Raw genomic sequence first — 24,526 nt, forward strand, 5'->3', positions numbered from 1 at the left:
TCAGAAGGAGATATATTGTGTCTTTGTGGATCTAGAGAAAGCCTATAACATCACCAAGAAAGAAACTGTGGTACAGTATGGGGAAGTCTGGATTGGCAGAGAAGTATGTTCGAAGAGTACAGGTCATGTATGAGAGTAGCAGAATAGTGGTGAGGTGTGCTGTAGGTGTGACAGAAGGATTTAAAGTGGTGATGGGACTGCATCAGTGATCAGCCATGAGCCCCTTCCTGTTTGCGGTGGTAATGGATAGACTGACAGATGAGGTTAGACTGGAATACCAGTTGACCATGATGTTGGCAGATTACTGTGATCTGCAATTAAAGGAGGGAAAAGGTGGAGGAACAATTAGAAAGATGGAGTCATGCACCTGAAAAGAGGAATAAAGATTAGCCGAAAGTGGAGAGGTAAGAGTGAGGCTAAAGTGCTCGTATTTAAATATGATTTCAAGTTTGTAATTTTCACACTGACAGCTGTGAGAGAGCACTTTGAGAGCCATGAGAAAGTTAGTCAACTGAGAAAGATCGAACACAAATGCCCCCGAAAAGAAAATCATATTCTGCAGGTTACAAGATGCAAGTAGTAAAATATGCAGCTGAAAATGGTGATTGAGCAGCAGAAAGAAAGTTTGGAATTAGCGAGAAACTTGTGAAGGACTGGCGAAAAATGGAGGATAGTGTAATTCCAATGAAGAAAAAAAAAAATAACTTAATCGCAGTCTAAAAGGTAATTCCCATAGCGAGAGGAGCAGATTTACAAATAGGTGCTTGAACAACGTGCTGCCAGGAAAGGCTTCTCAACAGTGCAGTTACGTCTCCACGTCTAAGTAGTTGCCAAGGTGATGACTATAAATGATTTTGCGACAGGACCTTCTTGTTGCTATTGCTTCATGCAATGCAACCCCGTCTATAGCAGAGCGCAGATAACAATGTCCCAAAAACTCTCACCAGACTTCTAAACCAAGGTTGACAGTTTAGGTGGGTTTATCGAAAAGAAAGTAAATGAGCAGAATGCTTCACTGCATCATATTATTACAATGGATGACGTTCCAATTCACGTTTGACATTTGCATGGGTCAATGTGTCACAGAAAAAAGGCAAAAGTGTGTAAATGTAGTGACAACTGATCAAAAGAAATTACACTGCGCTGTGGTGCTGGCATGTTGTTTAGGTGGATGAACTTATATAAAATTTGCCACCAACAGTCAATTTTAAATGTATAATCAACCCAAAAACTAAATCCCCCTGAGTTGTTTTGGCTGTGAAAGGGAAAGGGTACAAGGATCAACAAATGATGAACTTTTGGTGCAACACTAAGTGTCCGGATGGCTTCTTTAGAAAATGCAAAGACCTGCTTGTGATGGACAGGAGAGCACACATCATGCCACAGTTCAAGGATGCATTAAAGGGTCAACTCCATCTCATTCATCAACCCTGAAGGCTTAACCAAAGTACTCCAGTGACTTGATACATTCATGAACTAGAATTTTAAGACAGCCTTGCATCATCAGTGGGAGCAATAAAAACTGCTTCATGGCAACAGGGAGGATGTGCCACGCGTCATTCTTGGAAGTCATTGAATGGATCGACAAATCATGGACTTCAATAACAACCAACATCCTGTGGGGATTCAGAAAGGCCAGAATAATTCTTACTAGAAATGATGTGGAGTCTGACGATATCTATGTAGAAGAGGAAGTGGTGCGCCGTCTCGCCCCAGAGTTGGTATTATTCAGAAGTCAGTGCGACGAAGAATCAAATGGATTTAGTGATGTGTAATTAAAACTGATCTTGGTAAACTTGTTTCTTATTCCATTGTTGAATCTGAATAATTTAATGATAGATTAACAATCCAGACACCTATTCAACCTGATGTTCTGTATTCTATTTTTATTAGTATAAGTTGCTTTTCAATATAAAATTCTGTTCTTATTCTGATTTTCTCAACTAAATTTCCCCTCAAAGTATGCGACTTATAGTCCCAATGCCAAATACGGATTAATAGTCTTCCAGAGTTAAACGATACTGGATAGTAAAGTGGAACTGTCAACAAACGCTTAAGACATCAGGCTTACCCTCCTCCTCTTTGGTTTCCTTGTTACTAACAGGGAAGCACACAGAGACAGCAGCATGAAGTATGTTGCGGTTTCCATCGCAACGGTGTCCAAGAAGTGCACTTAGGGCATGGCTACCCTGATCCAATAGAAAGGCTTGTTCAAGATTCACCAGGTACTGCCGACACGCTTCATAATCACAGCGCAAAACATGCTGCATCAGCATCTGTTTCTAAATAACAAAAGGAGAAGTATATCAAGCACGCAGATGGCAGAAATTTTAAGATTAAAAAGTAAAGCAAGTTTAAGAAAAGTAAATACAGGGTGTCCCAAAGACATGTATGCACTGTTTAAATAATTGATGTTTTTTATGATTCGAATAATTTATAACATGTAAAAGACTATAAATATTATTTAAAGTGTGTATACATTTTTTGGGGCACCCTATGTAGCTACAATAAATGTAAAATACAAATTACCTCAACAGCCATAATGATAATAGCGGCTTTCTTTTTAATAGTAGAGTTGGAGGGGAGATTAGCCAGGGAGTGCACCCCCATTCCCAGACTATTTATTGGTGGAAGATCTAGCCAATCAGGATCTCGAATTCCACCCATGCAATCTTTGGCCATTGGGTAAATTGTGCCATTTCCATCTCGAAGAATAATTGGAGATTCCTACAGGAAGAATGATTTCACATTACCGATATATAATCCCATGTGTTCCAGTTTAAAAAAGCATGTAAACTATTCAGTACATCATCTCACCTGTCCCGCAGTAAAGATGGCCACATTGCGCTCATTCTGCCCAAGGAAAGCCATGTTGCTAGTAGGGAAGTTATTCTCTTGGTCAGCTTTGCCAGTGGCCAAGTCAAAGATACAGTACCTAACCCAGTTCCCAGTTTTAAGTACTGCATGGACTCCTAGAAGATGACAATCACTATAGCAAGACATTTTCTCTGCTGCATAATAGAAGCATAATGCACAAGCAAATACACAAGCAAATTAAATTACATGGATACAAGTGCATGTATAAATAACAAACCTTTGGAATCAACATTGACAGCCAGGATCTCTGCCTTGTCTGGGATACAGAGCTTTTTGGGTGTGCGCTGAAAACAGTCAGGAACCTTTGGAGTTCCCCCAGTTTTGACAACCTACGACGACAAACCAAATTAACAAGTACACCTACAACCAAAAAGTTAAAATTTTGGCCTTTTCAGTCAACAATGTTTCTCCAAAAGTATCTCAAACATATGTCCTTCCTGGTCACTATAAGGGCTGGACATTCTCATGATTTTCATATTCGTATATAATAATGAACTGATGAACGTGGCACCTTCAGGCATCTAGAAATTCAAAGGTTTAACCAGACTTGTGCAAGTCCACATTTCTCTGATGGAGGATTTCTTTTGACTTTCCCACAATGTGCAAAGTGAAGCAATGGGTGTTTTAGATGGGCCTCATTCAAAAACATTTACAGGTATGTCTGTCTAACTCAAACGTTAATATACTTATCACAAGCGTCCAAAGGAATGACATTGGGGTTTTCCTAAATTGTTTAAAGACATAGTTACCTTAATGTATATAATCTTCAGACTTTGGAAAAAAGTAAAGAAACGCTGCCTGAAAAATACTATCATTAGTCTGGCATTTAGCATTAAAAAATATTTTTTTAGTATTCTTTATTGACCTAAAATGAAAAAAAAACCTGTAAGTCTTATTTCATGTAATATGAGATTTTTTTTTAATGTATCTGGTTTCAACTGTACATGTGTGGGTATCAAAAGATTATTTTTTTTCCTACCTGCAGCTCATCTATTCTAAGGAGCCTACAGTCCTGAAGGAGTGATGAGGGGTCAGAATCCAGGGGGACCGTAGTGCTCTGGTTGCTCACGCTGCTTGATGTCCCTGGAAACTTTACTGCAACATATGCACCATCCACTTTCAGCACCTAAGGGACAAAGTTAGAATGGAAATTTGTTTAACTGAACTTTAATGTGTAGAAACAAACAGAGAGAATCCATAGACAAGTGATCTCATACATAAGGTGCATGATTACCTTTGTGAATCTGGAAAGTATTCACTGTATACCTGTTCACCTTTTCCACATTGTAACTGTTAAAGCCTTATTCCAAAATGGGAGTGAATTCACGCTTTTCAAATTTCGACAAACATTCATTAATGATGAGGGCAATATATATATTTTTTTGTGAAATATATAGGAGGGGAAAGAATCACATCCTTCGTACACTCACAGATATTGCCCGATACAGTACTTTTTTGATGCAACTAAGGTAACTACAGGCAAGCTGGAAGACGTATGTGTGGCAGAACTTTGAAGGCACATAGTTCTTCAAGCCTCACCTAACCGCTGCTCTACGCTTTTTCATACAGAGAAAAAAAAGAGCATAATAATAATAACAGCAGAGGTCTGGGAAACCTGATACCTTTTTATATAACAAAACGTAGTGCAGCAGTGGTTCAAACCAAGTGTAAGTAAGTCTTTTCACAGCATGTGTGGTGCAGCACAAAATGATGCAAACATTACTTTTACAGAAAACTCAACAAAAAAAATACATACCACATAGTGCTGTGACAAAATGGGGGGCTTAATAGTCAATTTTTTGGGGGGGGGTTCATGTGTGATCCAATTGGTGCCACACAACCAGCCTTTCGACAAGCATTCTTTCTAACGCTTGTCTTTTTCATACCACCACACAAACCTAAAATGCTACTTTATGTAATATAAAACTATTGCTGTTCCATTTGGCAATATTGCATTTCAGAATAATGTTGTTGGTTTATGTTAAGCTTTCCTGCAACGGTTACCTGACCATAGCCGGGAGACGAAGGGGAGATGCCTTGATGGCGGGAACAATTATAGTATGAAGGTTTCCTTTTTGGAAGGCTTCGTTGGCTCCTTTAAACATTCAGCATCCTGTCCTCTCTTAAGCACCACTAATCCTCAGTCACTATCGCTAAACTTTCACTGTAGACTCTTGCTTCTGCTTGTGCTGCTTTTCTATCCCTTCTCACTCTCGCTGCTCCACACACCTGCGCAGTCCAATCTCACTCACACAGACACACATTCATCAACATTGCCTTAGGAGAGAGGTTTGTTTGTGGCAGAGGAGAGGCTCATGGACACTTTAACTTCACTCACCTGAGGCATTTCCACACATGATGATCTGCAACACAGTCCTTAGAAAGGATGCAAAATAATCCTCTTCCAAAAAGAGCCCGTTTCATCCATGTTTGAAACTTCCTCAGGGAGCTTCGTCCTTCAGTGATGAGGTGAGGAAATTCTTCCTCTACGTAGCGATGAGCAGCATCATGCAACATGCTTCTGCGGTAGTATCGTTTTTGAAATTTTTCGAAGCAGCCTTTGCTGGCTGAAAATCCTTGTCTTCGAGAGGGCGAATCACAATGCAGACTCCATTTTAAAAATTCTCTAATCAGGCGGAGTTACCACCTGTTGGGCTTTCGCAGGGGTACAACGCTTAGGTGGTATTGTAACTATGTAATCAAAAAAGCTATGCCTAAAAAAGTTATCACTTAAAAAGTATTTGTGAACACAGCACTAAGATACAGTAAGTATGCAAGTTGGTCAACAGCGTGGACGAGACACCAAGCGAAACAAGGAAATGGTGGGACAGAGGAATTTGTTGAGTGAGGCTTCCATGATGCGCAGTTAATCAGCTGGCAGGATAAAGCCACTTATGCTCTCAATGGTCGATGTTGCGCCGGGAACCAAATATGTGCCTTGTGTCAACGGGTCTTTTCACAACATGCCGATATGGCACTTTTTTTGTGGTTTATTTGTTGTTATTTTTTGGGGTATGAATAAAAACCTGCAAAGCACCGAAGCCACAAAATGTGAAGCGCAAAGCGTTGAGGAAACCCTGTACAACATAAAATGTGGAAGGAGGTGCTGTGAATACTTTCCAGATTCACTGTGGATATGCAACATTCTAAAAATCAGAACATTTTAAGTACTGACCTTTCCCACAGGGACATTTTTAACATCCTCCACAAAGACCACCTCTCTGAGAGGCCACTGCTCCTCATTCACTTTTTCCTCCTCCTTGGGGGCTGGGGTGGAGCGCCTTCGCTCTGCAGGTTTTACGCCAAAGTAATTGTTAGTGGGTGTAGCAAATTCAACCAACACATACAATTAACTGAGGGAAATTGTGCAAGTGTGATGATGTAATGATCCAATGATTGAACGTTATTTAGAGTATCTAGCGAACAGTGTGATGATGCAATGAATGACTGATTACAGTATGTACAGTATATATTTACAATCTGTACAAACAAGAATGATAAAATAATTTCATTGGCAATTGAAGAAGTGCGTTAATACTGTGACATGTGATGTGTGAAAAAGTTTTTTTCTCCCCTTGCTTTTTTTTTTTTTTTTTTGCATATTTGTCAAGTTACAGAAAAATTCATCCAAACTAACAGGGAGATGCTTCTTCATTAAACAAGACAATGACCCGAAACACATTGCCAACACAAAAAAGGTCTTTATCTGTGGAAAAAGTGGAGAGTTCTTTGACTGGCCAAGTCAATTACTGGACGTTAACCCAAATGGAGCATGCATTTTACCTACTGAAGAGGGGACTGCAAGGAGAAACCCCAAAAACAAGAACTGAAAGAAACTGTAGTAAAAGCTTGGAAAAACATTTCAAATGAAGAATGAAAAAGTCTGGTGAAACAGGCTTATTGCAGTTATTGCAAATAAGGGTTATGCCACCAAATACAACGTTATTCATTAAGTTAATTTAATCATGTCTTTTCAAATACTTATGCTCACTTGAAAAGTGGCTGGCTTCAAACAAAAGGGTACTCTGTCTCGAGTTGTTTAACACATTTAGATGTAAATATGTCAGAACCACTCCTCTACAGTTTATTTATTGTTTTGTAGTCTCTTCTCGTATAAGGTGGTCAAGTGATAATAAACGACTAGGAGAACAAAGTGTTACAGTCAATCATAACCAAACAACAATAAACTAGTTGTCAGCACAACCTCCTGCCTTTCTCCTATATAAATCCCATTCATCCACTCAAAACCTCAACAACCCAGGAATGGCGGAAGCAGGACCATTGATATGGCCCCTCTGCTTTGCTGTGGAGTCAAACGTTAAATGTTTTACACTGCCCTACACGGCTACAGTAAATCATCAGAATAGCTGACGCTGGCAGTTGAAGCTACAAATTTACAAACACTGTGCAAAAACATTTCAGTTTTTAGCTCAGTCTGAAGTCAAATCAGACTAAACCTCTCCTGTTTCAGGTCAGTCAGGATCACCAAAATTAAAGAATGTTGTTAAATGCCACAATAATGACAGAGAGAATTTCTTAGAGAATTTTATAATGTATTTTCTTTGAGGTCAAAAGTAAAGTCAGAAGCTTGTGGAAGGTTACCCAAAAAGTTTGACCCAAGTTTTGGAGTTCAAGGGAAACGCTACTTGACACTAAGGAAATGTATGAATGAATGTATGAATTTGACTTTGAAGAAAATATAAAATTCTCAAAGAAATTTTGTTATTACTGTGGCATTTAAGAAATTTAAATAATCCTGACTGACCTTAAACAGGGGAGGTTTAGTCACATTTAAATAAAGAGACAAAAAAATGCAATGTGCGTTTTTGGTCAGTGTATGTAAACTTCTGGCTTCAACTGCACATTTAGCCATCTATCCATCCATGAATTTTCCAGCGCTTATCCAGGGTCAGGTTGTGGGGGCAGTAGCTTTAGAAGGGATGCCCAGACTTTCCTCTCCTAAATTACTTCATCCAGCTCTTTCTGAGAGGACGCACAGCTCGTGATCATAGGTGAGGATAGGAATGTAGGTCGATCGGTAAATCGAGAGCTTTGTTTCGTCTTAGCTCCTTCTCTACCACAACGGACCTGTACAAAGTCCACATCATGACAGACGCTGCACTGTTCCACCTATCGAGCTCCTATTCCATTCTTCCCTCAGTCGTGAATAAAACCCCAAAATTCTTACATTCCTCCACTTAAGGTAGAATCTCATTCCTGAACTGGAGACGCCACGTTATCCTTTTCCGACTGAGGACCATGGTCTCAGATTTGGAGGTGCTGATTCTCTTCCCAGCCACTTCACAGTCAGCTGGGAACCGCTCCAGTGAGAGTTGGAGATCATGGCTTGATGACGCCAACAGAACCACATTATCTGCAAAACGCAGAAATGCAATAGTGAAGCCACCAAACCGGACCCCCTTTACGCCTCGGGTGTGCCTAGAGATTCTGTCCATAAAATTTATGAACAGAATCTGTGACAAAGGGCAGTCTTGGCAGAATCCATCCATAACTGGAAACGAGTCCGATTTTATGCCAACAATGAGGGGAAAATTCTGGCGATCGTAGCCTGTATCAGGAGGTTTTTGGTACCCCATACTCTTAAGGAACCCCCCCCACAGGACTCCTCGAGGGACATGGTTGAACACCTTCTCCAAGTCCACAAAATACATGTAGATTCATTGGGCGAAGTCCCATGCACACTTGAGGACCCTGCCAAGGGTGTAGAGTTGGTTCACTGTTCCAAAAACAAAAACCATAAAGCTCCTTGTGAATAAGATTCGACTTCCCAATGGACCCTCCTCTCCAGCACCCCTGAATAAACATTATGGAGGCTGAGGCGTGTGATCCCCTTGTAGTTAAAACACGCCCTTCCTGTCTGACAATCCAGACAGATTGTCTCCAATGTCCATGCGATGTTCCAGAGGCGTGTCAACCAGGACAGCACCACAACATCCAGAGAAATTGGAAAATGGAATTTCCAGGGTAATCTCATCATATCCTGGGGCCTTGCCACCTCGGAGCGTTAACCACCTTGGTGACCTTGCCCACAAAGATGGAGAACACAGACTCTGCTTCCTCATAGAAAGGTATTTGGTGGAATTAAGGAGGGCTTTGAAATATTCTGTCCACGACTCATAATGTTGTTGGAACTGTATTGGTAGTTGCTCTCCCCACGTTTTATTGATAGGGTTCAAGTCTGTATCATAAAGTACAGTTCAGTGAGGGGTTTGAGCCCGCAAGTTCTGACTGTGTGGGGTTTGAGGCTCCAGGTTTAAATTCAGTGAGGGGTTTGGTCCCACAAAACCTGATCGCAAGGGATAGAGTTCCCAGGCTTAAATTCAGTGAGCGGGTCAGTGCCTCAAGATCTGACAGTGAGGGATTTGTGTCCCAAAGACAGAACAATTAGGGGTTTGAGGCCCTGACAATTTCAAAGACGTTCGAATACTGTGATAAAGAGAATCACTCATATAAAATGGTGAGTGGAAGGGCAAAACCAGTGATAAGAGCAAAAACAGGGTTTTACCAGTGTAAAAAAAAAAAACCAATGATGACCCACATGAGATGGAAATCTGGAGAGATATCTATATTATCGGTAGAGAAATGAGTAACTAACTGTTTTTCCAGTCACGGGAAGTTTAAGTATCGGCAGTTACGAGATTTAAAAGAAAGGTTGGAAGAGGAGAAAGTCGTTTTAAAAAGAACAAAACAATAAAAACTAAGGACATAGAAGAGATTGAGAAATGCAGCCCTACAGGGACACGAGCCAGTGCAATCTGAAGGCCAGTCCCAAGCTCGCATAAATACAGAGGGTTGCATCGGGAAGGGCATCATTCTTAAAACTTTGCCATAAAATGTGAGCATTCATCTAAAAAATCCCATACCTGATTGGTCGTCGCCCAGGTTAACAACGACCACCCCCGCCACCGTTAAACCTGCGGGCCGTCAGTGGAAATTCAGCTACTGTGGGTCGAAGACAGAAAAGGAGGACGAAAGCGGATTCTTTGCCAGAAGAAGAAGACGAATGCACAGACACTACAAATGAGTGTAGGGACTTTGAACGTTGGGACTATGACTGGAAAAGCTCAGGAGTTGGTTGACATGATGATGAGGAGAAAGGTTGCTATATAGTGCATCCAAGAGAAGAGGTAAAAAGGTAGTTGGGCAAGATCTTTAGGAGCAGGGTTTGAATTATTGTACCATGGAGTCGGAGGGAGGAGAAATGTAGCAGGTTTTTTTTTAAAGTAAGAGCTGGCGAAGAATTTCTTGGAGGTAAAAAGGATATCTGATCGAGTGATGAAGTTGAAACTTGAAATTGGGGTTGTTCTGTATAATGTGATTAGCAGCTATTCCCCACAGGTAGGATGTGACCAAGAATTGTAAGAGAAATTCTGGAAGAAACTAAAAGTAATTCTGAGCATCCCAGACACAGAGAGTTGTGATTGGTGCAGAATGTAATAGACATGTTAGTGATGGAAATGGGCGACGAAGAAGTGATGGGTAAGTACGCCATCCAGGAAAGGAACTCTGAGGGACAGATGGTGGTGGACAATTCAAAAGGATGGAAATTGCAGGAGTGAACACTTTTTTTTCCAGAATAGGAAGGAACATAGGGTGACCTACAAGAGCAGAGGTATAAGAACGCAGGAGGATTACATTTTGTGCAGACGATGTAATCGGAAGAAGATTACTGACTGTAAAGTAGTGGTAGGGGAGAGTGAAGCTCGACAACATAGGATGGTGGCGTGTATGATTAATTTAGTGTTGGGGAGGAAGATTAAGAAGACAAAGGTAGAGCAAAGAACCATGAGGTGAGACCTGAGTAAGGCCTTGTGTGGCCTTTCGGAAAGAGGTGAGGCAGGCTCTCGATGGACAGGAGGAGATCCCGGAAGACTGGACTACTATAGCAAAGGTGATCAGAAAGACAGGCAAGAGTACTTGGTGTGTTTACTGGTAGGAAAGGGGAAAAGAAGACTTGAAGGTGGAACTCCAAATACAGGAAGTCATACAAGGAAAGAGGTTAGAGAAGACAAAGTGGGACACTGAGAGGACTGAGGAGAGGCGAAAGGAATATATTGAGATGCGACGCAGGGCAATGGTAGAGGTGGTGAAGGCTAAACAAGAGGCATATGAGGACATGGAAACCAGGTTGGACATGAACGAAGGATAAAAGGATCTATACAGGTTGGCCAGAGAGGGATAGAGATGGGAAGGATGTGCAGTCGGGAAGGGTGACGAAGGATAGAGATGGAAATGTGTTCACTGGTGGCAGTAGTGTACTAAATAGATGGAACTTGGAGAAGTTAATGAAGGAAGAAAATGGGAAGGAACAGTAGAAGAGGCAAGTGTGGAGGACCAGGAAGTGGCAATGATTAGTAAGGGGGAAGTTGGAAAGGCACGTTTGTTCACATCTTTCATTCCAGTCGGTGTTTATATTCCACCTCAAGCTAGCATGAACGCAGCACTGCTATCGCTCACAGAGAAGATAAATGGGATTGAAAAATTACACCCAGATTCTCCGGTCATTATCCTCAGAGATTTTAACACAGCTCAACTTAACCATGAACTCCGTAAGTATAAGCAGCAAGTAAAATGTCCAACGAGGGCAAATAACACTATAGACCACTGTTCCACATCCATTAAAAATGCATATCATGCAATCCAGTGTACCCATTGGCTCCTCTGGATCACTGCTTGGAGTACTTTTTACCTACAAACAGACAAGCACTTTGGTAAAATCTGTTAAAATTAGAACTTCAACGCTGGTTTGACTTTTTGAAAATTTGGCACCGATATTGTTATTGCGTATGTCAGTTTCAGGAGGCTAGACTCAGGTCAGAAGTAAGTATCTGTGAGCAACAGTATGGTTTCATGCCTAGAAAGAGTACCACAGATGCACTATTTGCTTTGAGGATGCTCATGGAAAAGTACAGAGAAGGTCAGAAGGAGCTACATTGTATCTTTGTAGACCTGGAGAAAGCCTATGACAGAGTAACAAGAGATGAACTATGGTACTGCATGCGGAAGTCTGGTGTGGCGGAGAAATATGTTAGATATGTTATGAAATATGTTACAGGACATGTAAGAGAGTAGCAGAACAGCGGTGAGATGTGCCGTTGGTGTGTCAGAAGAATTTAAGGTAGAGGTGGGAGTGCATCAGGGTTCTGTGCTGAGCCCCTTCCTGTTTGCGGTAGTAATGGATAGGCTGACAGACAAGGTTAGGCTGGATTCCCCTTGGACTGTGATGTTCGCAGATGATATTGTGATCTGCAGTGAAAGCAGGGAACAGGCGGAGGAACAGTTGGAAAGATGGAAGTTCACACTGGAAAGAAGAGGAATGAAGATTAGCTGTAGAAAAAAAAAATATATGTGCGTGAATGAGAGGGGCGGAGGAGGAAGAGTGAAGCTTCAGGGAGAAGAGATAGCGAAGGTGGACGACTTAAAATACTTGAGGTCAACAATCCTGAGCAATGGTGAGTGTGGTAAGGAAGTGAAGAAACAGGTCCAAGCAGGTTGGAACAGCTGGCAGAAGGTGTCTGGTGTGGTATGTGACAAGAATCTCTGCTAGGGTGAAGGGCAAAGTTTATAAAAAGTGGTGAGGCCACCTGTGATTTACAGATTAAAGGTGGTACTGAAGAGATAACAGCAAGCAGAGCTGCAGGTGGCAGATATGAAGATGTTTCTCCAGGAGTGAGATGGATGGACAAGTTTAGAAAAACTTACTAGAAGGACAGCCAAAGTTGGATGTTTTGGAGACAACATTTGAGAGAGTAGACTTCAGTGGTTTGGACATGTCCAGAGATAAGAGAGAGTATATTGGTAGAAGGGTAATGAGGATGGAGCTGGCAGGCAAAAGATCGAGAGGAAGACCAAAGAGGAGGTTGACGGATGCTTTGAGGGAAGACAAGAGGGCAGTTGGTGTTAAGAGACATGCTGTGGTGACCCCCAACGGGACAAGCCGAAAGGAAAAGATTTCATTTCGTTTTTATTGATTTTTCTTTTCATTTGATTATCAAAAGGGGTGTTTGTTATGACAAAATAATCTATAATCAACAAATTATCCCAGTATCCCATAGTTTACGATAGTATCCCATTGTTTAGTCGGAGTTTACTTAGTTGTCCTTGTAACTTTTTCCAAATGTATTTTGTCAGGGTTCATACTCACTCTGACCAAAAAAAATTTAAGGGCTTTTTAGGGGCATTCTTAAGGGCCGACACGAACAATTTAGGGCTGACACGAAAAATTTCGAGCCATCGTGGCAAATCAAGAATAAGGAAAAAAGACTCACGCAATGGTGCCATCAACTATTATTGGTTCATCAAAGGTTTCAGTACATCAGTACCTGTCACAGTGATCACCTGTCACCCCTTGTGGTAGTTCTCATTGATATGACCATTGTCAATGTCTTCACATAATAGTCTACAGAAAAACAGATAACTATAATTGCAGCTATATACACATATTTACAAATGTTGTCTACTGATGTCTGTCTCACCACCCCTACTCTAGCTCCTTGAGCCTACCCAGTGCCTCCTCCATTTGTTGCTGCAGAGGTGCCAAGGTGGCTCTCTTGTCCTTTGTTCTGCCTCTGAGTGCATTGGCCTCGTTGATAAACCTCAGATTCCTCTTTTCTTCTTCCTCCTCACACAGCCCATCAGCCTTCTCAGTAACTGTAGATATGTCAGTCTCTATTCTGGCTTTTTTGGCTTTGAGGCTGTCTATCTCTACCTTAGATGGCTTCCTCTTCTCTGCCTGTTTTGATGCATCCCTCTTCTTCTTTTCTTCCTCTAGATGCTGGACATAACTACTTCTGGCAGAAGACGTAGTGACCAAGAGGTCCTTTGTGATAGGCACCATGTCAGGCCCTCCATATTGCTGGATCACCTCCACTATTTGCTACCGAGCAATCAGTGACTCCTTGCTTAGGTTGTCCTCTGTGACCTCCTTGTTTGTGGAGAAGCCTCTTTCCACAGATGCCAGTCCATTGGACAGGAGCAGCAGCTGCTTTATGGCGCCCCATAGCTCCCGGAACTGCTTGTTTTCCTGCTGATGCAGAGTGGAGTGGAAGAAAGTGTCCAGCCTGTCCTTAGAGATGTTGAACTCAGAAAGCGACCCTCATCTCCTCATCTTCTTGAATCTTTTCACTCAGTCTGGAATACTGGAACATAATCCTGTCGTAATTGCTTTCCCCCACCCTTCTGTGATCCACCATGCTGTTCAAGGTTTTTTTTGGAGTTTTTTGTTGTTTCTCTCCTTCTTATCTTTCATGACAATCTGCCGAAGGTCCATCCAGCTTAGTAGGTGGACTAAACTGTATATGGTTTATATTTTCTATCATGTTTACCAGGAAAGTTTGGCAGCTCATCCTAAATTCCTGCTTTACACGGTCAGTTGCAATGCCAGATTTCAGAAGCAGTCTCTCAGCAGCAAAGTCTTTGTCTACTTTTGATAAATCCACCCAGTGTGACTTGTCACCCACATTAATCTTGACAAGGCCAGTGAGGGAGGCTGCCTTTTCTTTAACGACTTCAGGCTTGATGAACTTTTCCATCAGTCTTGATGAGGGTGCCCATGTCCTTTGCGATGAAGGGAAGCATAGGCTTGTCAGTCTGGTACAGTTTCAGGAATGGTTCCATCAGCCTGGCACACATAAGAAAGAAGTGAAGCTTGGCAACAAAGATGGGGTCCTGTGCTGGTTTCTGAACAACAGTGAAGGAGCTGTTGGTTTGGCAGGTCACCATCTTCGTCCTTGCTGCCTCGCAATAATCTCGTATGTGTGAATCAGGGTGATGGCGCTCTCTGCCACATTGTTTTCAAGCAATCTGTGCTTGCAGAACATGAGAGGGAGAGTGTTGGATCCAGTGACTTGTTTAAAGTCCTCGCGCCTGGCAGGTGTATCGCGAAACAAGTTGTAGAGGCTGGACAGAAAATCTTCCACCCCCCATCCAGCTGCCTCGCAACCGATTCGAAATGATGCATTATGGAGGATGTGTAGACCGCAGCTTCCAGTCTGCAGCATCCAGCAGGTGGTCATCTTTTCTATTACTTCTTGAATAGATTTGTACGGCTTCCAATTAACATTGGGGCCATCCATCGAGAGCTGGAGCAGCTTTAGGTGACCGAAGTCACAAACGACAGGGTCCAGACAATCCTGAAGATCAGTTGTTGCTGAATGTCCCAGGAATTCAGATGTGAGGTAGCAAGTGCAGACCCGGTCATCCATCCACAATCGCACAAGAATGTCCAGCTGCTTCTCTTGCATCTCATGATTTAGAGACTCTTCAAAGAGGAGGACATACTCTGATTCAGCCTTCACTTTCTGCCTCAGTAGAGATGAAAAGTGGGCAGCGATGCCAAATGTAGCCAAGTACGAAGTCTTCCTTTCCCCAAAGTGGTACTTTTTAGCAATGGCACTGGAAACATGACTACAAACACTTTTGAATTATTTTCACAAGATTTCTAACTGTAATGGCTGCAGATCACTTTTTAAGTCCACACGATCTCTGCCTTTAACGAGTCCGTTTTCGTGTATTGAACTACGTTCATAAAGCCTGACTTCTGTCTGGTTGAAGTCGATGACTGGACAACTGTAGGTGTGCATGTACTGCCAGTACTGGTGCTTGGTTGATCCAGACATGCAAAGCATTTGTAACTTTGAAAGTCTCTCTCTTTCTAAATATATTTTTAAAATTACAAAAGACAAGAGTGTTTCCTCATGTTTCATCCCCCAAACAGTTGCAAGGGTATATGTGTAATTGTGGTGTTCTGAAGGTGTTAGCCTTTATCTTAGCTGCTAGCCCACCGTGCATCTGCATGCAGCCGAACTGCCACCGCTTACTCCTGTGTAGGCTTGACCTGCTATGAGTTAGCGACTTTGTATGCCGCTTGGTCTCACAGAGATGTGCTCTTCAAAGGACAAGAGTGTCATAATTATAAGCTCATTGGATGATCGTAATTTTAGGAAGTGCTAGCGATTATATGTTAATTTATTGTGGCCATTGAAAAGTTTTAGTGTTGCAGGTGAAGAATTTGTGAGGTTAGACTATCCCAAGCTAATGCAATCAGCAGGCGCTAACAAACAGCACGTCGCTGTATGGCGCCACTCGTTATCCATCCTGTTTTTTTTTGGTATAGATTCGATAATTATCGGATCAATAGTTATTGTTCAGCCCAAATAATTTTTTTTCCCCACGTAATACAAACTCATAATGCAGTTTGACATGAACTCAAAGTCAGAATTCCATTAACCTTAAACAGCATTTATGAAGTCAAAACGAAATACATAAATCATGCATGTCTTTCTTTTATGCTTTGTTTTATTTGAACATGAAAGCTTATGTTTATTTAAATGATTTAAAAGAAATTACTTTAGTCAGCCACTGATTGGTGGAGACAAACTTCATATGTACAGTGAAATATTTTGCAGACATAATTCAAGTCACTGTATTTATATAAAATGCCAAATAGGTGAAACTATAAACATCATGCATGATCCAGTGCTTTATAAGAAAAGGTATTCCACTAGGTACATATTATTACATTTATATTGATTTCTTTGTCTGTATATACATACGTACAGTAAAGAAAATAAGTATTTGAACACCCTGCTATATTGCAAGTTCTCCCACATAGAAATCATGGAGGGGTCTGAAATTTTCATCGTAGGTGCATGTCCACTGTGAGAGAGATAATCTAAAAAGAAAAATCCAGAAATCAAAATGTATGATTGTTTTAACGATTTATTTGTTATTTGAACACCTGAGAAAACAATGATATTGTGATCTGCCGTGAAAGCAGGGAGCAGGCTGAAGAACAATTAGAAAGATGTTGCCACGCACTCGAAAGGAGAAGAATGAAAATTAGCCAAAGTAAAACAGAATATATGTGCATGAATGAGAGGGGTGTAGGGGGAAGTGTGAGGCTCCAGGGAGAAGAGAGAGCGAAGGAGGACGACTAAAATACTTGGAGTCAAAAATACAGAGCAATGGAGAGTGTGGTCAGGAAGTGAAGAAATGGGTCCAGGCGGGGTGGAACAGTTGGCGAAAAGTGTCTGGTGTTCTATGTGACAGAAGAGTCTCCTCTAGGATGAAGGCCAAAGTTTATAAAACAGTTGCGAGGGAGTACATGAGGACAGTGGGTGTTAAGAGAGGAAGATGGACGAGATGGGCTTAGATGGAAAAAGATGACACGCTGTGGCGACCCATAACGGGACAAGGCGAAAAGAAAAGACGACGACGACCAAGTCCTGTCGTGTAGTCTTGGGCTGATCACCTTTCTCAGGATCGTTGAGACTCCACAAGGTGATATCTTGCATGGGGCTCCACTCTGATTGAGATTGACATTCATGTTTAGCTTCTTGCTTTTTGTAATGATTGCTCCAACAGTGGACCTTTTTTTTTTTTTTTTTTTACCAAGCTCCTTGGCAATTTATCTATAGCCATTTCCAGCCATGTGGAGTTGTACAATTTTGTCGCTAGTGTCTTTGAACAGCTCTTTGGTCTTGGCCATGTTACAAGTTTGAGTCTTACTGATTGTATGGGGTGGACAGGTGTCTTTATGCAGCTAACGACCTCACACAGGTGCATCTGATTCAGGATAATACATTGCGTGGAGGTGGACTTTTAAAAACGGACTAACAGGTCTTTGAGGGTCAAAAATGTATTTGTAGCTGTTTCACACAAATAAATCTTTTTTAATGATTATTTGTGATACACAAAAAAATCATAATTGTGAATTCTGGATTTTTCTTTTTAGATTACCTTTCTCAGAGTGGACATGCACCTACGCTGAAAATTTCAGACCCATCCATGATTTCTCATTAGGAGGACTTGCAATATAGAAGGGTGTTCACATACTTATTTTCTTCACTGTATGCATGTATATATTTATGATATTTTTTTTTACTGAAATATTTTAATTTATTCTATTTGGTAAGTGTTCATTTAATTTACTGCCCCTCTAAACTCACCCACATACATACACACACACAAACATACACACTTTAACCGCCCAACCACCCCCCCTGATCCAAAACCACTGGTCAGCCGCCGGATGATGATGAAAGCCTGTGCACCATCTGTTTCAAAGTCATAGCGCTAATCAGAGCAGAGTGAGTGACAGGTGGTACTGAGGCTGAAAGCCCGAGAGAAAAGTAGAATTCTAAGAGACATACTGTACGGCAAAGAGGCACTGCTAGCAATGGAGGAGGTATCGCTGCATGTTGAAGCTGGAGAAGGAGGAGGGCCCATCTCAGTCTTCACCAGCTCTGGTTTGCTTTCCGCTCTAATGGATATAATCAGAGTTGGGTTCATTTGATATACTGTAGCTGAATTATTTCATTTATACAATTAGCAGGCATAGATGGAAAACTTGAAGTCAATTGGATTGTATTTATTGAATGAAAAAAATGGGGGATACAGTGAAACTGACTTAGCTTCTTGAGTTTTAGTTGTCTTCTCCATGTTCTTTAGGCTCTCTGGTGAACGGAGCTGAAACCTGCAGCTGTCATTCATATTCCACACAGACTCCAACAAGACGCCGACTTTGGGAATCCCTGCGTTAACTGAAAAGGCCACTGCTCCAGCATGGTAGAGAGGATTATTCCGCAGGCATACCTAAGGAAATGTGTTGGGGGGTGGGGGAATTGTCCAAGGTTAAACAATCAGTATGCGAGAGGATTCAGTTAAATTTTTATCAGGTCATGATCAAAAATACACATGCTGTATCACTTGTTGGCACTCATCTGACAGGGTTATAACCCCAGGTACTGTACCCTAATAGTAGAGAGCTAGATACTTTAGAGTTAATTGACTCATTGGCTGAAAATCAATGAGAAATTACAACACTGAAATGTGACAAGAGCATGGCACACACCTTTTATAAACAAAGCTTGCCTTGCCATCTCAGCTGGGTTTTGCGGTACCAAACTCAATGACACCAAGTGAGATAAAATATATTTCCAAAAGTATTTGTTCACCTGAGAGAGAATAGTATACACTTGCCAAAAATTTTATGGTAATTTATGACTTTATGCTGGAAGTGCTGACGTTATCTGAAATGACCTAATATCCAGCTGGAGATAGTACGGAAATAGGACTGGAAAAAGAAAATGGCCAGTCCAGAAATCAACGGACCCCCCCCCAAACCGATTGTCATACGGGAAACATTTAGAAATCTCCAACCAGGAATCCCCCAAGCCAGGAGCACGGAAATTCGCAACCAGAAATTCCAGGGAAATGATTTATGACCTTAGGGAATAGACTGGTTAGGGATGTCCCCAAGTCATCCTCTCAGTGGTCAGTCAGATCTGGGCACCTATCTAAACACCTGTTACTAGATTGATAACACAATGTCAATAGATTGACAACTTTTGAGAGTGAACAAGTACCAAAGAGGGCCCCCTCCAGGAAGTCAAAATGTCACAGGAAATCCCAGGGAAATGATTAACAGCTTTAAGCAATGGACAGGTCTCAAAAGTCATCCCCTCAGTGGTTCCCTCACATCCAGGCACCTATCCAAACTTTTACTCTTGTGTTGTTCTCAACGGCAGAAAATATATCAAATTTTCTAGAGGACCACCCTCAAAGACATATCTGCGAATTTGATCACAAGTTTCTTCAGATCAATTATTACTTAATTATGATTTCAAAATATTAACTGGTAAGAAAAGCATCAACCAAGGAAAAACATTTGCATCAATGTGTGGTGGTACTCTTAATATAAAACTGGTAAAGATCACTTGAATGTGAAAATGCACCACTTGCTTGTTGATTCATATCTCTATTTTAAAATTTGGTCATAATAGGAAGTTAGTAGGTCTTCAAGCTGGTAGCATCTTAAACTTTGCCACCGTCTCTTATCCGTACGACAAGGGTCGTGAGGACTTGGGAAATTTAATGAAGTCTTATCTTAGTACCCAAATTGGTGCCGTATCGTTTGCATTGAAGATGCTCGGCCCAATTTAGCCTACCGCGCTAACGTTATTACCTATGTAGAGTATACAACGAGGACCAAACATGAATCGTCGACTCAACCTTGAACTGCTCGTGAAGGCCATTCTGGTTTGAATCCCCTCTATTCACGTATCCTTTAAATCGCCATATCCTTTATATTTTTAACACAGGTAGTAAGTGATTTGTGTACCTTATGTGCTGATTGTGTTTATTGTGATTGCTTTCATTTGACTTTAACTTTAACATAGATTAGGTAGAATGTAAATTGTGTATCTTTTGTGCTGACTTTTGTTTATTTGATTGTTTTTGATTATCTGCAGCCCTTTGGGCAGCACATTATTGTGCTACCTGTCGGCCGGTCCCAAGCCCGGATAAATGAAGAGGGTTGCGTCAAGAAGGAAATCCGGCGTAAAACTGTGCCAAACATATGAGCGTTCATCATACGAATTCTACAACAGTTACATCGTGGCCCGGGCTTCCTACAACCGCACCTGTAAATGTTAATCTCCAAGACGTAGGTAGAAATTCAGATCATGTAGATCGAAGACAAAAAAGAGGAGGAAAGCGGCTTAGTCGGAAGAAAAAGAAGAGGGAAACAATAACCCTATAGCTGTGTGTGGGGACTTTGAATGTTGGGACTATGACAGGAAAAGCTCAGGAGTTAGTTGACATGATGAGTAGGAGAAAGGTTGCTATATTGTGCATCCAAGAGACCAAGTGGAAAGCGAGTAATGGTAGAAATTTATGTGCAGGGGTTAAATTATTTTATCATGGAGTAGATGGGAAGAGAAATGGAGTAGGGTTATTTTAAAAGAAGAGTGATGAGGCAGAAAATTGAAATCGAGGGTATTGTGTATAATGTGATTAGCAGCTATGGGCCACAGGTAGATGTGACCCAGAGTTGAAAGAGAAATTCTGGAAGATGAAGTAGTCGAGAGAGAGAGAGAGAGAGAGAGAGAGAGAGAGAGAGAGAGAGAGAGAGAGAGAGAGAGAGAGAGAGAGAGAGAGAGGAGAGAGAGAGAGAGAGAGACAGAGAGAGACAGAGAGAGACAGAGAGAGAGAGAGAGAGAGAGAGAGAGAGAGAGAGAGAGAGAGAGAGAGAGAGAGAGAGAGAGAGATGATTGGTGCAGATTTCAATGGACATGTTGGCGAAGGAAACGGGGGATGAAGAAGTGATGGGTCAGTACGGCATTCAGCAAAGGAACTTTGAGGGGCAGATGGTGGTGGACTTCACAAAAAGGATGAAATTGGCAGTGGTGAACACTTATTTCCAGAAAAGAGTGGAACCAGAAACAGGACGTTCAGAGCCGGAAATCCCCTCAACCCTCCTGACTGGAAGTCACATTGGACATCATCATGCAGTTTAAAATCCTAAAAGGTTTTAATCATTTCAAAACCCTTAAAACCTTGAATAATGGATATGTTTTACTTTAGTTTATAGTTTGATTTTTTTTACTTTTCATTGAAAACAGGAAAATACAACTTTTTCATCATCATCCTATTGCCGTTTTTGAGCCAAGCTGTCCCGTTTAGGGTAAGGCTAAATATACTATTTAGTACTGTTTTAACCTACTCATTTTAAAACATATTTATGCTGATCCATCCATCCATTTTAATACATTAAATATATAGCTAATAAATAGCCTAACCAGTTTTTTTTTGTCTGTTTTATATAACTTGGAATTACATTATCTGTAATGTGTATGCAGGGGAGGCGTGGAGCCCTTACTTATGTATGTAGGCTCAGACAAAGTCATGACCCCTCTTTCTCCTCAGAGACAGACACACATTTACAACCTGGACTTTAAAATTGAAATTTCTCACTTATGACCTTAACTTACACTGCACCTCCACTAATAATTCTCTAAAGTAGTCTGACAAGGCTAGTATTGCTTACAAGGCATTCATATGATAAATGATGTGTCAGCATTGTCCATCACAGCCCCAGGGAGATACAGCCTGGTCTAAATCTAAGTCCAGAATGAACTCAACCAATAACCACAGCTAATCACAGTAATGTACAGAAATTCCAACTTTTCAAACAATTAAGTACTCCAAGTATTTTCTATGACAATGTAATGTATTATGTAACAATAATTCAGGGACAATAATGGTATAATGAAAATACATTGATTTGTGTTGAAAGTGATAGACTATGGACTTCATCTGTTTGAAATTTAATATCGTCCAGTAATAGAATGGTTTAAATACAGCAATAGTCAAGTGTATTTAGTAAATTATATGCAAATATGATTTGACCGCAGCACAGTGGAGAAGCTGTAAAGCGTTGGCCTCACAGTTCTAAGGGTTCAATCCCGACCCCGCCTGTATAGAGTTTGCATGTTCTCCCCGTGCCTGCGTGACTTTTCTCCGGATACTCCGGTTTCCTCCCACATCCCCAAAACATGCAACATTAATTGGACACTGGACAAGCTTGCGGTTCCGATTTCCCGACTGAGACTAAAAAAATTGCCGCCAACCCTAACATTTTTACATCACGTCACAGGGTTCATACTCAGTCTGACCAAAAAAATTTAAGGGCTTTTTAGGGGCATTCTTAGGGGCTGACACGGAAAAATTTAGGGCTGACACAAAAAAATTTTAGGGCCAACACGAAAAATTTAGGGCCATCGTGGGAAATCAAAAGTAAGGAAAAAAGACTCACCCAATGGTGCCATCAACCGTTCTCGGTTCATCAAATGTTCCAGTACCTCAGTACCTGTGACAGTGATCACCTGTCGCCCCTTGTAGTAGTTCTCATTGATATGACCATTGTCAACGTCTTCACATAACAGTATACAGAAAAACTGATTCTAATTACAATTGCAACTATATACACAAATGTCTTCTACTGATGTCTGTCTCAGCACCCCGGTTCTAGCTCCTTGAGCCTATCCAGTGCCTCCTCTCTTTGTTGCTGCAGAGGTGCCAAAGTGGCTTTCTTGTCCTTTGCTCTGCCTCTGAGTGCATTGGCCTCGGTGATAAACCTCAGATTCCTCTTTTCTTCTGCCTCCTCACACAGCCTGTCAGCCTTCTCAATAAGCGTTGATATGTCAGTCTCTATTCTGGCTATTTTGGCTTTGAGGCAGTAGAGATGAAAAGTGGGCAGCGATGCCAAATGGAGCCAGGTACGAAGTCTTCCTTTCCCCACAGTGGTAGTTTTTAGCAATGTCACTGTCTGGGAACATGACTGCAAACAGTATTTTCACAAGATTACTGCCTCGTCCCATGTCATAGCGTTACTGAGCAAGATCAAGTCAAGTTACGTTTTCATGTTTTGCCATGTCTGATTTTTGACATTGTTTCATGTTTTGGGACCAAGCCTTCATGAACATTGATTTCGTTATGCACAAAAGTGCCTTAATTAACGATAACTGACAAGAAAATGACGTCACCATGTGCTGGAGATGGAGTCAAAATATGTACCTATAGACCACAGTTCTAAAATGTAGGAAATCGGAACCACTGCATTTTTTTTGTTTGCCCTAAACTGTAGTAAACTGAATGGATTAAATGCTGCAGCAGTAGTCATGTTTAAAGTTATGTTTAAATAATAAAAATGTTTATACTGCATGATGATGTCCAATGTGACTTCGAGTCGGGATGGGTGAGGGGATTTCTGGCCCTGAACGTCCTGTTTCTGGTATGACTTACAGCCCTATTTCCGCTCCTACTGCTGATGACGTCAGCACTTCCGACATCAGGTCGTAAGTTATCCTGTCAAATTATGTCAAACCGTGTACTACAGTTGGAGCCACACAAATTTACAAACACTGTGCAAAAACACAATTCTAGTTTTGTCTCAGTCTCATGTCAAATCACACTAAACTTCTCCTGTTTCAGGTTAGCCAGGATCAACAGAATAATTTAATTTTGTTGAATGCCACATAATGAGAGAGAGAAGGTATTTGAAAATTTTGTATTTTCATCGAGGCCAAACAATTACTTATATTTCCCGAGTATGGAGTTGCATTTTCCTTAAAACTGCATATTTGGGTCAAACAAAGTTTATTTTCCACAGGCTTCTGACAGTATTCTGCTGGAATCCTGGCCCATTCCCCCTGACAGAATTGGTGTAACTGAGTCAGGTTTGTCAGTTGCCTTGCTCGCACATGCCTTTTCAGATCTGCCGATAAATTTTCAATGGAATTCAGATCAGGACTTTGTGATGGCTACTCCAAGATATTGAATTTATTTGTTAAAGTCAAGCGACTTTTGAAGTATTTTAGCAATATGCTTCAGGTCAGTGTCCATTTATTTGGAAGACCCATTTGTGCCCAACTTTTAGCTTCCTAGAGTCAATGTGGACCATGATGTTGCCTAAAGATTTCCATGTAATGTTCTTTCTTCATAATGCCCTCTGTTTTATGAAGACCTCTAGTTGCTGATGCAGTGAAACAGCCTCATAACATGATGCAGCCAACTCCATGCAATTGTTATGGTGTTCTCGGATCTATGAGCTTCCCTCCTTTTTCCACCAGATGTAACGGTCATTGTGGCTAAAAAGTTCCACTTTCGTTTCATCAGACCACAGGACATCTCCAGAACTTAAGATCTTTGTCCTGGTGTCTTTTTACAAATTGTAATCTGGCTTTTTATGTTTTTTTTTTAAAATAAGAATAAATAAATAAGAAATAAGTAAACAGAAGAGTAATGGCTAACTGAATAAATATCCTCTTCGTGCAATCACAAATTC

At 41.2% G+C, this 24,526-nt stretch overlaps 1 protein-coding gene across 2 annotated transcripts in view; it reads right to left on the minus strand.

The window, feature by feature from the left end:
• The window catches only part of ubr5 (ubiquitin protein ligase E3 component n-recognin 5), a 163,307-nt gene that overhangs the window by 83,973 nt on the left and 54,808 nt on the right, over positions 1–24,526 (minus strand). For both annotated transcript variants that reach the window (XM_061818718.1, XM_061818717.1), the window contains exons 14-21: positions 18,308–18,492; positions 18,051–18,160; positions 6,053–6,165; positions 3,857–4,003; positions 3,095–3,206; positions 2,818–2,972; positions 2,530–2,727; positions 2,072–2,282 (exon numbers count right to left, since the gene is read on the minus strand). In XM_061818718.1, the coding sequence (XP_061674702.1) occupies positions 2,072–2,282; positions 2,530–2,727; positions 2,818–2,972; positions 3,095–3,206; positions 3,857–4,003; positions 6,053–6,165; positions 18,051–18,160; positions 18,308–18,492 (1,231 nt within the window). The remainder of the gene's footprint in view (positions 1–2,071; positions 2,283–2,529; positions 2,728–2,817; positions 2,973–3,094; positions 3,207–3,856; positions 4,004–6,052; positions 6,166–18,050; positions 18,161–18,307; positions 18,493–24,526) is intronic.

Source organism: Syngnathoides biaculeatus, chromosome 5 (assembly GCF_019802595.1).
Source record: "Syngnathoides biaculeatus isolate LvHL_M chromosome 5, ASM1980259v1, whole genome shotgun sequence".
NCBI lineage: Eukaryota > Metazoa > Chordata > Actinopteri > Syngnathiformes > Syngnathidae > Syngnathoides > Syngnathoides biaculeatus.